This window comes from Cibotium barometz, chromosome 20 (assembly GCF_041138505.1).
Source record: "Cibotium barometz isolate CiBa-2024 chromosome 20, ASM4113850v1, whole genome shotgun sequence".
NCBI lineage: Eukaryota > Viridiplantae > Streptophyta > Polypodiopsida > Cyatheales > Cibotiaceae > Cibotium > Cibotium barometz.
In genome coordinates, this window is record NC_141065.1 from 50,726,696 (window position 1) to 50,741,096 (window position 14,401).

At 45.9% G+C, this 14,401-nt stretch overlaps 1 protein-coding gene across 3 annotated transcripts in view; it reads left to right on the plus strand.

The window, feature by feature from the left end:
* The first annotated feature begins 558 nt into the window (after positions 1-558).
* LOC147627990 (uncharacterized) overlaps positions 559-14,401 on the plus strand; it is a 40,575-nt gene continuing 26,732 nt past the window's right edge. For 2 of the 3 annotated variants that reach the window (XM_086814960.1, XM_086814961.1), the window contains exons 1-3: positions 739-875; positions 1,027-1,645; positions 1,897-2,056. In XM_086814960.1, coding sequence (XP_086671086.1) covers positions 1,199-1,645; positions 1,897-2,056 — 607 coding nt within the window. In that variant the 5' untranslated portion in view covers positions 739-875; positions 1,027-1,198. Of the gene's footprint in view, positions 876-1,026; positions 1,646-1,896; positions 2,057-14,401 lie in introns of all 3 variants that reach the window. The other variant, XM_086814962.1, reaches the window with a different exon arrangement.

The window sequence follows — 14,401 nt, forward strand, 5'->3', positions numbered from 1 at the left end:
TATTTATAATAAATATATCATAATAGAATATAATAATATTATATGAATGAATATACATATAGTAAATATATAATAATATTATATATAAACACATTCACACATATGTATGCTTACATAGTCACACGTGTGCATGTGGAGGGGATGCGTGTCTTTGTGTATGTGAGAGAGAGAGAGAGACACACACACATATGTGTCTATGGGAGAGAGTCACACACACGTGTGTGTATGTGTATGTGACACACATATATGCGTCTATGGGAGAAAGTCACACACAGACAGATGCACACATGCATACACGTGCACACAAATACAAACAAGCATATACAACACACATACACACATACACACTCACACACGCTTGCGCGCACACACATGCATAGATGCATACATATGCACGAAGTAGCACAATTGCATACCCACATACATATGTATACAAGCACGCCCCAACGCGCGTTCATAAATCCCACCAATTTATTTGTAACATCAGGCCAAAAAAATTATTATATTAAATATATTTTTCTACCGCTTTTCAACTTTTGGCGCCAAGGCTCCGGGATACGTCTTTCCCAACCAAGTGCTTTAGATCTGTCCAAGGAGGATGTGTTCTGCACATGGCAGACTTCTCTTCACCCGCACCCGAACTTGAGTGAGATGGTTCCATGTCGCACTGCAAAAACATCTCTGCATTTTTGGGCAAGCGATGCGTAGCAGACAATGTGCGGGCCCATGACCAGGCCCAAACAGAAGACTCCACGATTTCCAAAACAGAAGACATTCCCAAGCCTCCTCAGAAGCAAAAAAACGGACGATCCGCAGGCACAATCGGCAGGAAAAATGGAGCTTTCGCAGCAGAGCCCGTAACCCTAACCATACAGGTAAGCATCTTGAAATTGCTCTCACGTCCTCTTGAAAGGGAAATTCCATCTGTACAGAGCTTTAGCCATGGCGTAATAACGAACACAAAGGATAAGGGTTTAAGTGGGGATGATATTGTTGAAGCAAGAGAAGAAACCCATCCTTTTGCAGTACCTCTGTGCTTTCTACCAGCCTATGTGAAGATGGAAGGCCTTCACCTCAATTGAACTTCAACAGGAAGCACTCAGAACAGATCAACAAGGAGCATAATCCAGGAATCAAAGATGGACATTGAATTATCGACAAGGTAGCAGAATTGAGTTCTGCGCAGGAGAACTCAGGAATGATCAAAATAATTAAGCAATCTCAACTACAGAAGTCAGAAATTATGGATGGGGGTTGTGCAGAGATCTCTGTGTTCAAACAGGTTCCAGAACTTAGCAATTGTCAGGAGCATGCTGGGGATGCCACATTGCAGAATCTTGGATATACTTCTGTGCTTAACAAGGGTCCTTGCCTGGAACAGAGAAACCGGGAGCATGCTGCTGGAGATGCCAAATTGCAGGATTCTAAAGAAGGTTTTGTTGAAACTCACAATAATCAGCAGCAGGAACACCATGGCCAATGCAAGACTTCCTGTGAGGAACATCAATTTGTTTCTGCTGGTTCAAAAGGAGTGCAAACTCCCCAATGTGAATGGCCTCATTCGGTGTCTGTGAATGCAAAAGGGGTACAGCCTCCCCTGACTGTCTGTAAGGAACTTCATGTTGAGGTTGCTAGTTTAAAAGAGGTACAGCCTCCCCAGTGTGAGACCACAGGCCAGGTTCTTCATGGTGAAAAGACAGAAAGTGCAGTAATTTGTGTTTGCCAGTCCATACAAGGCGGATTAGGCATCATTGACTTTGTCACAGTTTGGTTCTCCTCTGTCTGTTATCATTGTGTGACTTTTTTTTTCTTTGGTTGTATATCCTTTATTTGTTTTGTTTGTAGCACAGTTTATTATCTGGCTATAGTCATCATTGTGTGTAGGGTTACTTACAGGTTCAGGAGAAGAAGCAAGAGTGCATGGAGGACAAGCCATCAAATATGAGTCCAGGAAATAGATGGATGCAGAAGAAGGACAAGGTTGAACTACGCAGAAGCTCAAGAATCAAGAAGCTGTTCATTGAAGGGGAAGAAGACACCATTGTACCAACCACGGGTAACTCTAGCCCACCATGATATCTGAAAACTCAGATTTGCTGCACTCTAGACACCTTTTGTGGGTGGTAGCTGAATTCAATGGTGATAGGTGGTTAAATGTAACATGCAACTGGCTAGACCGTGTAATGCATAGCAAGACCTTCTCTATACCTTTATGTAGTGAGCTTGAAGCAATCCACTTAAATCTTGACATGTCTCAAACTAGGCTCACAATGGGTCATGGCATATGACAAATATTCCTAGAAAAGGTACTTAATTTCTATACAAGTATAATACTGTTGATGAGCCAGTGTGTCACATTACACCTCAATGCATGGTGCATGTGACATTCCCTCCTCCTTAGCTTGGCGGTAGTTTCATGGCCTCCAAGTAGTCTGCCAATAATTGGGGACCGGGGTACTCTTGGAACAGCCAAATTGCTTCGTGAGTGGCTCGGACCTCGGTCCTTGAACTTTGTGTAGAATTGTCCGATTCTTCGATCGGAACTATGCTTCCACTTATGGAGGAGAATCTGCTCGATGACTTCTGATTCGTTGATCACATGCTGTTGCTCATTCAGAACCTCTTGTAAGGATGGTTCCACATGGCTTTAACCATGAGACGTGGAAGACATCATGCATAGTCTAATTGTCTGGCAATTTCAACTTCATGGAGACATCACTAAGCTTCTTTACAATAGGGAACGGGCCGAAGCTTCGGAAAGAGAGCTTGGGACAACGCTCTCCCACTTGCTTTAACCATTGCTTCATGATTTGGAGATATACCTAATCTCCCTCCTTGTAGTTGACATCTCTGCAAGACTTGTTGGCTTGCCTTGTGTATGCTTCCTGAGCTTTGGGTAGGTGCTCCTTCATTGACTCAATGATCTTTGAGAATGTCTCTGTGGTCTTGTGGGCCTCCAATGATGGCGATACCATCCTCGTAAGAAATGACGAGAAACGACAACCAAATGCTGCAGTTGTGCTAAAATGCTAGATGAATGAGTATCATTGAGGATTGCCTATATCAACAGAAGATACTTTTATTGCTTGGCACGGTAGTATGATTTGAGAACGTCAAAGGTTGATTGGCCATCTATCTGTGGATGAAAAGCATTGACAACTACAATTTAGTCTCAAAGTTATCAAACGATGCTCTCTGAAAATGAGAAGTAAATTTTGGATGTCTATGAAGTAACTGTCCTTAACAAACTAGGTACCAAAGACGAATGAATAAGTGAGCAATATCTTTAGCTGTGGTTGTCTGTTTGCACAGAATGAGCATGCAAAATTTGCTGACCTGGTCCACAACGATCAAATACCATGTATTCCGAGTTCTTGTAGCGGGCAAGAAGAGGACCTATGAAATCCATACCAATGTCTTGAAAAGGTTCCTCGGGAATAGACAAAGGCTGTAGCAACATGGCCTACTTCGAGTGGAACCTTCACTTTTTTGACAAATTTAACATATTTGGACATATTGGCTTCGTATTTTTGGCCAATTAAAGATTCGCTCTAACTTCCTCAAGGTTCTAATGATACCGCGATGATCCCCAACAAGGGAGTCATGGGTATCATGAAGAAGAGCTTGTCTTTTCTCTTTGAGTATGCAGACCCATAAGAAAGGCCCTCATTGTACAGACAGGAGATGACTACTGACACCCCTTCTCAGCTCCTGGATGTGGAACCAACCCCAGTGAGCTGGAGTGTTGCTGGAGCATACCCTGAGGTAGAGACTTCGTGAAGAGGTCTGCCGCATTGTCCTCCTTTGAACAATAAACAAGCAAGATGTCACTAGTCAAAATCTTCTCACGAACAAAGTAATATTGTATCTCTATGTGCATGGTCCGAGCATGGAAGACCGGGTTCCGAGCAATAGCTATACAACTGTGGTTATCGCATTGGTTGACCGTGGGTTCCTTTTGTGGAAACCCAATCTCGCCAAGCAACCACTGCAGCCACACAACCTCGCAAACAACACAAGCAGCCTAGTACTCTGCCTCTGTAGACGACAAGGCACTAGTTGGCTGCCTCTTGCTGCTCCATGAAATAGCTCTCGAGCCAAGGGTACATCCGTAGCTTGATGTAGATCTCCTCGTGTCTGGATCTCCTCCCCAATCTGAGTTACTCCAACCTTGGAATCGAACTCCATCCATCGTTCCCCCTCTAGTGTCATAGAAGAGTCCAAGATCCTTCGTACCCTGCAAATACCGAAAAATCCGCAATCCTGCGTCCCAATGAGCCTTCAAAGGCGTCTGCATGAATGAGCTCAATAGCCCCACGGGAAAGCTCAAGTCCAATCTGGTGTTCAACAACCAAATCAATGAACCAACAAGCTTCCGATACAGAGGCATCAACCTGCTCACAAGGATTATTCATTGTAAGTTTGGTGTTCGGGTCCATCGGTGAAGTAATAGGCTTGCAGTTTTCCATCCCAAAGGTCTCCAGCAACTCATGAACATACCGTTGCTGATAAACAAAGAACCTCATCGGGGTCTGCCAAATCTCCAATCCCAAGAAGAAGTGAAGTAAGTGTAAGTCAGTCATCTCAAAATCCTTTGACAAGGCAGCCTTCGTCATTGCTATGTGCTCCACATGACCGCCAGTGAGAATGAGATCATCCACATAAAGGATAATCAATGTGACCAAACCGCGTTCCCGAAAGAGATACAAGTTAGGATCTGCAATTGATCTGTGAAATCTTGTCCGTATGTAACATATGCGGAAGCTTTGAAGAAGAATCGGTAACTTCAATACTCAAAAATCAGCACTCTTTTCGCGACGGATATTAAGGCACAAACTGAAAGGAGAAGTGCAGAAAATATATATATATATATATATATATATATAGAGAGAGAGAGAGAGAGAGAGAGAGAGAGAGAGAGAGAGAGAGAGAGAGAGAGAGAGATGAGATGAGATGAGATGAAATGTTATATTAACATCTTCAAAAGCTATGAGACCAAAGTTACAACCATGTGACATCTGATACACTATCTGGAAAAGAAAAGAAAGGACTGAAGGTAAGTATCTAGCCCTACAATACATCAGTAGGGAGCATTCGGAAGCAGCAACTAGGGAGATGGAGAGAGAGAGAGAGATGGAGAGGACATAGTATTGGGTCCCAATTACCCTCTGTAGGGCCCCCACCACGGATGGTGTATTTGCTTTATTAGAATGATGTGAATCTGAAAAGAAAATACAGAATTTTTGACCTTTCTTGGTTGGGAAATCCCTGCCCTTGACCTTTAGTTCTCCACCCCTTTGCTTGGCAACTCCCTTGGCTTGTCTAGCCCTTGATTTGCTTGAGCTCTTGGTGAATAATGAGATGATTGAATGGGAACATGGGCTCTCCCTTTTATACTAGCCCAACTACAGCAGTCGGCCAGCATAGAACCAGGCGGCCAGCACAAATGTCCCACGACTTGTGCAAATTCAGCAATAAATGCTAAAATAAATCACCTAAAATTCTACGCATTATTCCAAACTGGCTAGGAGGTGATGCGCTTGCTTCCAGCGTGCTGGGCAGAGCCTTTGCTCACATTCCAAGGGCTGGGCAGCCTGTATGGGCTGCCCCATACTTGCCCTACAGCCATGAAGAGGCTGTAAACTCCTAGAATCTGCCTTATTCTTGCCCTAGGGCTGTCCTACAGCCCCTCCATGGCTGGTGGGTTCAGCTTGGGCCTTCCTGGTTCTCATGGGGGTGGTTCTACACCATTCCCATGCCCACACTAAAATCCGGGGTAGCCCTATGGGCTGGCCCCTTGTTCTAAACACTAACTACTCAGTGATCTGGCATCCGGTACCATACCAGATACACAGAATCACTGTCATCATTCTAGAGGGAGACTCACAGCGCGGACTGGCAGTGTTTCATGTGCAGGATAGTGCACACCTGACCTTTAGACTCCTGTGCAGGACAATGCACACCTGACCTCGGACGACTGAGATGGATCCCTGGCTGACTCGTCCCGGACTGGGCTCACATGGGACCAGTTCACCATCCCAGGTCCTGCACCTTCTGTATAGAAATGTCTACGTGGCATCCAAGTGGGGGATGCACGTGACATCTCCTTCTGCTTAACTTGACGGAAGTTGCATAGCCTCCAAATAATGCATCAATAACGCCGGATAGTCTTCGAAAACTCTTTATCGAGCCATACCGCTTCATGGGTTCCCCGGTCCTGAAACTTTGTGAGGAACTGTCGTAGTCTTCGGCTTGAGTCATGCTTGAAACAGTGCAGAAGGATCTGTTCTGGAACCATAACTTTTGCTTCATCAACAATGTCTGGTTCCGCTTCGTCTTTGACCTCTGAAGGGGTTGGACCTGCATATGGCTTTAACCAATTGACATGAAATACATCGTGCATAGTCCAACTCAGAGGTAGCTTTAACTGAATAGACACCTCATTAATCTTTTTCCTGATGGGAAAAGGTCTGAAGCTCCTGAAAGACAACTTTGGGCATCGCTTGCCCACCTGCTTCAATCTTTGCTACATAATCCGAAGATAAACCCAATCCCCTTCCGAAAACTTCATATCCCTTCGGTCTTTATTGGCCTGTCGAGTGTAGGTCTCTTGCGCTTTAGCCAGTCTGTCCTTTACTGACTCTAAAATCTCCTGGTAAGACTCCATCACTCAGTTCGCCTCCGGTACTGAAGACGAAGTCCTGGTCAACAACGGCTTGAAAGGTCTTCCAAATGCTGACCCATAAACAAACAATATAAAGGGGGGTGGGGATGTGGATGGAGTGCTAAGGCAAGATGCATCTCTATATGCTGAAGGGGTAGTACAAGCATGCTATGCAGATCTCTGTCTAACTCCATCCAGTGCCATAAGAGGGATATAAGATATCATACATCGCCACCGATCCATGATGATTCACAGTTGTATCCAGACACATGCACACTTTTTCTTTTCTTTCTTTTCCTTTTCTTTCTTTTTCTTTTCTTCCGATGACTGGAAGAACACAGTTGTATTATTATTTTTTGTCTCATAGGCCGACTTTGGCCTCTTGTAGACGTTAATTTATCTCTCTCTCTCTCTCTCTCTCTCTCTCTCTCTCTCATACCCAAACCACAGGCTAGTGTAGTGTTGGGGTAAAGGCATTATGCCCACCCTTATAGTGTGTACTAGCCCATAAGTTTTATAGTACATAGTACACTTAGTACTTTTAATGTACTAAGTGCACTATGTGTACTAGAGCAAATATACATGTGTGATAGGGGAGTCACACACTCATACCTTGAGTAGACTTATCCCCACATCTCTCTCTCTCTCTCTCTCTCTCTCTCTCCCTTCTTCTCTGTGTATGTCTCCCACATGAAACCCTAACTCTAATTCTCTCCCTTCAACTGGTATCAGAGCGCACTCATACCTTGAGTAGACTTATCCCCACATCTCTCTCTCTCTCTCTCTCTCTCTCTCTCTCTCTCTCTCCCCCTTCTTCTCTGTGTATGTCTCCCACATGAAACCCTAACTCTAATTCTCTCCCTTCATGTAGGAGCTCGGCCGAGAGGTGTGACACTCGACAAAGCCATTGAGTTATGCAGAGCTCGATGCCCCGGACCCCAGGGCCCTCGCCCACGGCCACGCCACCACAGGGAGATCGGGGCCATACACTTTAGCACATCAAAGGCCAACTGGTTGTATATCTCTGTTTGGCCATCCGTCTGTGGGTGGAATGCACTGGAAAAATTAAACTTAGTACCAAAATTATCAAACAAGGCCCTTCAAAAATGACTGGTAAACTTGGCATCTCGGTCTGACACTATGGTCCTAGGAATCCCGCCAATCGGGTACCAATGCCGAATGAACAACTGGACAACATCCTGGTCACATCAGCCTTGCAAGGAATAAGCATAACAAATTTGCTAAACCTATCAACAATAGTTAAGCACTGTGTATTACGCTTACTTGGACTGGGAGGCAGATTTGTGACAAAGTCCATGGAAATGTCTTGGAAAGGACCCTCAAGAATTGGCAAGGGTTGTAACAACCCTATCTTCTTTCCACGAGGAGCTTTCACCTTTTGACAAATGTCACAGCGTTGTACATATGTGAACACATCCCGTCTCATCTTTGGCCAATAGTATTGCCGTTCCAATTTCTCCAGAGTCGAATTCATGCCCCTATGACCACCTGTAATGGCGTCATGGAGAAGAGCTGCTTCATGACACATAATCGGCCTTTGTAGAAAAGCCAACCATCACGTATCAGAAAATGGCATGGTCCTGTGGCATCCAATGCCTGTTCCCACTGTGTACCGAATTCCTCGGAATCCGCCTACATGTGCTTCATGTCCTCTAGTCCTGTACCAACAAGATCAAGTCTAGTGGTCTGAATCGTAGACACTTGTCCCTTCCTGCTCAAAGTATCGGCCACTGGATTGCCTTTCTTGGAAAGTACTCAATCATACCACCGAATTGCTGGAATATCTGACTCCAGCGGTGTTGTCGATCACTCCACTGTGCACTTGGCATTGTCTGAATCCAGCGTAATGCTTGATGGTCAGTGCAAACTTCGAAGTCACGGCCATACAGAAAATGTTTCCAATGTTTCAAGGCCTGTATAACTGCTAGGAGTTCACGATCATAGATTGAGTAGTTCTTCTCGGCGGGTAGTAACTTACGAGACATGTAAGCTACTGGATGACCATTCTGTTGCAATACACCTCCAATTGCGATGTTACTCGCATCAGTGATCACCTGAAATGGTTCGTTCCACGAGGCAAGTGGTAAACAAGGTGCTTCTGATAAAGCCACCTTGAGGTTTTGGAATGCCTCCAACGCTCGTGGAGTCATTCAAATCTTTTGCCTTCTTGTTTTCACTCCCTTTAGCAGATCGGTGAGGTCTGTCGAGAGGTCAGAAAACTTGTCGATGTGGGTGGAATATGCTTGGCATATACCCACAAATGATCTAATGTCATAGGCTGTCTGAGGTACTTCCTTGTTGACAATCTCGGTCACTTTGGCCGGATCAAGTCGAATGCCTTCAACACTAATTATATATCCCAAGTAATGCTTCTGGAACAGATAAAATTCCGACTTCTTTTCATTGACGTAGAGCTCGTTGCTTTTCAGCAACTTAAGGACTTTCTCCACATCAACGTCATGCTGCTCAACCGTAGCTGAAAATACCAGTATGTCGTCCAAAAATATGAACACACACTTTCCAATCAAATCCCGGAAAATACGCATCATCATGCGGTTAAATGTAGCTGGGGCGTTCGTCAAGCCAAATGGCATGACCACAAATTCATAGTGGGCCCGTTCCGTACGGAAGGCTGTCTTGGGGATGCCCCCCTTCACAATCCGCGCCTGGTGGTACCCACTCTTTAAATCAAGTTTCGAGAACACCTTTGCTCCATTCAGCCTCTCGAGAATATAGTCAATTCGAGGCATCGGGAATCTGCTCTTGATAGTCAGCTTGTTGAGTGCACGATAATCGACACACAAACGGGAAGACCCATCTTTCTTCTTGTTCACAAATAAGATCGGTGCTACAAATGGCAACACGCTGGGGCGGATGAAACCAGATTGCAACAATTCTTGGAGTTGGTGGTCCAACTCCGATTCCATTGCCTTGGAAAGGCGATATGGAAACTTGCTCGGGGGTTCCGAGCCTGGGAGGAGGTCTATTTTGTGGTCCTCCGGTCTGGACGGGGGGAGCTGGGGAGGGAGGCTGTCCCGAATAAAAATCTTTTGGAACTTTTCATGGAGAACCGAGTACTTCTCGGAAGCACTGGCCACCGTCTGGGCTGTCTGGATGTAAATCATTGCACATTGTGCGCCTTTCCCGACTGCTCGCTTAGCGTGTAAGTGGCTTATGAGCGGAAAGTTCGGAATTCTTGGCTCACACTTAATGGTCACTGGGCGTTTGACACATTCCGATTGATCTGGAACGTGTGCTTGTCCCACTTGACATCAGGGAGAAACTTGTGAAACCACTGAATACTCAAAATTATGTCTGCTCCTATAAGAGGGGCAACCATAAAATCCTGCACACTCTCTATGCCTTGAATAACTAACTTAGCACCTGGAGCTTCATACTTGACGCTCGTTGTCATGCCTGTGCTAAAACCCTCAACCTGTTTGTCCACCGAAGTCAGATCGAAACGGGTATACCTAGCGGCCTGTTCCGTGACCACATCCTCCGTGCTGCCACTATCAAACAAGACAATGACTCTCTGGCCACCTATGTAGCCAAAGGACTTGAGCAATTCGTTGCGCTCATACTCCTGGTCATGGGCGCCCTTCTGCTTATCTTTGAGCTCCCGGCTAATAATTGCTCCAAGTGAAGCACCGGGGTTTGAAGAACTAGGGGTAGCCGTTGGGGTCTGTGTGGGAGCTGAGCTCACCACCCACGGAAGATGTGGAGGCGGCGGCGGCGGGCTTTGGAGGCTTCTTCGGACATTCTTGAGAAGTGTCTCCTTTTGTATGACAAAAGAAACATCTACCCTCCTTGTAGTAAGAAAGCTTCTCAGCACTCATCTTGCCACCTGTCTTGCCTGCCTCCGCTTTCTGGTCTGGAGTAAGCTTTGACGCATTGTTCGAGTTCTTGGAGCCAGAGGCTCCCGGGCTCTGTCCTGGGGAAGACCCCGTCTGGTTCTGGCTTTTATCCCCCGAGGTGTTAGCCCTGGGAGAAGCTGGCTGGGAAGTCTTGGGCTTGCCACCATTATGTTTCATTTCTGCACTCTGCGCAAGTGAGAGTGCGTCTTCAAAGGTGGCTGGCCTAAACATACGCACCTCCCATTGGATTTCCGTGTCCAGGCCATACAAAAACTGCCCTTTCTTGTCCGTATCAGATAAGCCTAATTGTAGACATAAAGTCGAAATTCTATAGGCAAACTGAAGGGCTGGTTGCGCGTTCTGACGCGCTCCCCTGAACTCGTCTTCGAGTCACTCAAGGTAGTGGGGCGGTAGAAACCGCTACTTAAGGTCGCGGACAAACTCGTCCCACACATAAGCTGCCATACCTGCTCTGGTGTGGGCATGAGCCCACTGAGTCCACCAAGGAATGGCCTCACCTTCCAAGTACCAATTGGCTAAGATCACTATGTCAGTATCTGTTTTCCTAACTGCGGCAAAGTAAGCTTCAAATTGATGTAACCATGAATAAAGAGTTGTGGGATCGAGTTTACCATTATACTTACTAAAGTTCATTTTCTCGGGAAAATGATTCGAGGGTGTCGCCGGTGTCAATCTAGCGTCCAAAGCTCTGAGGTAACGTGCGCGTTCCACGCGTCGCATGGCTTCGTCTTCTCGTTGTTGGATCTCCAATGCACGCATCTGCAACTCAAGCAAAGAGCTTGGCTGCGGCTGTGACCCCGTGAGAGGGTTCTTGAGTCGAGGATCGGTATCTGGGATACGGAAGGAGAGGGAGGAGGAGATGGAAAACGCGACGCTGAAGAGCGGGTACGCTCCTCCAGAGCCAAGATTTGCACCTTTTGCTCATCCAACTTGGCTGTCTGTTCTGCGATTGCTCGCATCATCTGCTGGAACATGTCTGTGACACTCAAGCCTGGTGCCCTAGCTGGGCTGCCTGGTGCACTCTGGTCCCATGGTTCTTGGTCTCTCTCGTCGTCGAAGCTCGCCATAGCAGGAAAATGCACTTCTTTTCCGGAATGCAATCTGACCATCCACTATCTGTGTGGGAGATCCACTGAGGGTTCCCATATCTCCACTCCATACAGCATGGCTGAAGTGACCAAGGTGTCAAACAGCCAGAGCTTTGTTCGAGGTTCCTAAAACTGAACCGCGAACACATCCTCTCTAGTCTTCCCAATGTTGCATAAGCTCTCGTCAATCTGGTCTCCGCTGCTCTCCTCAAGGAAAATAGTGGGCCACTAAAAACCACACCAAGGTAAGTATATGCATCTGTATACACCACTGTCTCCTAACCATATGTAAAGGTGGGTGCTGACCTCCTAACCCATTGTGCTGTGGTGTTAAACACCATGACCTTGGTTTTACCAAGGTTAACACACAATCCACTGTCCTGTGCAAACGTGTGCAATGCATCCAAATGACGTTGCATCCCCTCTGGAGAATCTGAGATCAACACAATATCATCAACATACAATAACAGCAGAATCCATGTCCCTGCTAGCTGTGCTCCTCTGTCACCCTCCCGCTCTACATAGTCCGAAACCTCATCCACATACATCCCAAATAAGGTGGGAGAAAGGGGGCAGCCCTGTTTCACCCCAATAGTGGAGTGAACCATCTCAGATATACCATGAGTAGTACGTACCTGCCCCACAACTGTCCTGTATAAAGCCATGATTCCCCAAATCAGCTCTGTGGGCACTCCCATCTCCTGTAGTCTGTGCATTAGTCTGGCTCTCGGTACTGTGTCAAAAGCTTTGCGGAAATCCACAAAGCAACAATAAATCCTCCTGCCATATGATCTGCCCTCCTCAATAATAGCTCTGAGTGTCAAGATATGGTCAAGAGTGGAGAAACCTCTCTTGAACCCTGCTTGCCCTGATGCACGTATGCCCTCTCTCTCTGCCCATCTACTCAACTCCTGCTCAAGAATAGAGAGAGAGAGAGAGAGAGAGGGAGAAATGAAATGAAATGAAATGTTATATTAACGTCTTCAAAAGGCCATAATGACCTATGAGACCAAAAGTTACATCATGGTGGATCTGATACAATGTCTGGATAAAAAACCCAAAAAATGAAAAATAAAGATGATACTACTGGCACTTAGAAAATGAAACTGGAAATGGAAGGTAAATAGAAACCCTTATAGGGTGTGAGAGAGAGAGGGAGAGAGAAATGAATGAAATGAAATGATATATTAACGTCTTCAAAAGGCCAAAATGACCTATGAGACCAAAAAGGTTACAACAATTGGTGGATCTGATACAATGTCTGTGTAAGAAAAGCTAAATGAAATGATATATTAACGTCTCTAAGGGGCCATGATGTCCTATGAGACCAAAACTGAGAGTACATCTGAAGTTGGTGTCTCATCAAAGAGAACAACCGAATGAAACCAGAAAGTACAATAAATTGACTATCTTATAGTTATAAGAACTGTAAGTAAGACTCCTAGATGATATTGAGTAGAAAATATTGGAAAATGTTTATCAAGTAGATCCATGTATGTTGATCAGTTGAAGTGCTGCCCTCTCCTTAGATCAAATATCTCCGCCATAGGGCTGTCTAGAATGGAGAGGTCGTAGAAGCGAGGTAGGTGCTTCCGATGCGTTGCAATAATGGCTCTAATCTGGCGATGGTGAGGATGCCGTGGTCGGGATCCTAGGCCTATGAGATATTAAGCGTCTACCAAAGAACCAATGGGCCTATAAGGCCAAAGTGATACAATAATGTCCATGGCATATCTCATCATGGAATGGAAAATAAAACAGAAAGAAAACATAAACATAGCCATCTCATTGGGGTGATACAAAACTGTCCATGGAAATTCATCATGGAATACTACGAACATCGAAACATGAGAGCAGCATCAGCTCCGAGTAGATGGTATACCACTCTCCAAAATATCAAGCATGGGGCTAATGAGTATGGCCGAGAGGTCTCCCTCAGCTGTGTCACGTGGAAAGGTAGCTCGATGGCGGTGGAGCATGTCTTGGATCTGGAGCTGATGAGGTGATTGTGGCTGACGGTCGGCTGGGTGTCCGGAATACCCTTTGTAGGGCCCCCACCACGAATGGTGTATTTGCTTTATTAGAATGATGCAAAAATCTGTACAGTCTTTTGGTTCTTGACTTTTCACCTTCACCTTGGCTGTAGCACTCTCCTTGGTTGTCCTGGCCCTTGGAGTACTTCAACCTGTTGTGAATGCTAAGATGCATGACTGAAATCCTAAACAATGCTTATATATTCTCTACTATGCTGGTTGGTTTGCTCATACAGGGGTCGGCTTGTTTATGGGCTCTCCACGACATGTTCTGATGCCCATGCCCTTTTTAGGCGTCTTGCTCTGCTGGCCACAATGTGGCCGCCTTGCATTGTTTTGGCCACCTTGGGCATGGCTGTCCAACTGTTGAGATGTTGGCTGACAGGCTGGTCAAGGCTTGTGGGCTGGCGGACTTGGCCCATAGCCCCTTTAGGCCTGGTTGCCTTGTTGTCAGGCCTGCCAGGCTTGTAGACAGCATGCTCTAGCCAATAGTGGCTATTGGGCTTGGCCATGGGCCTCTTGGCTCCCTTGGGTGGCCTAAGGCCTACCCAGTCTTCTAGTCTAGTAGGGATGCCAATCGCTTCGTGGGATAGCCCAAAGGGCTGCTCCCTTCTCCTACACGTAATCTACATGCATCTACGTAGACACCTGGTATCTGGCTACAAGCTGAACACCCAGAACTCTTGACATCATTCGTGAGGGAGACTCATAGAACGG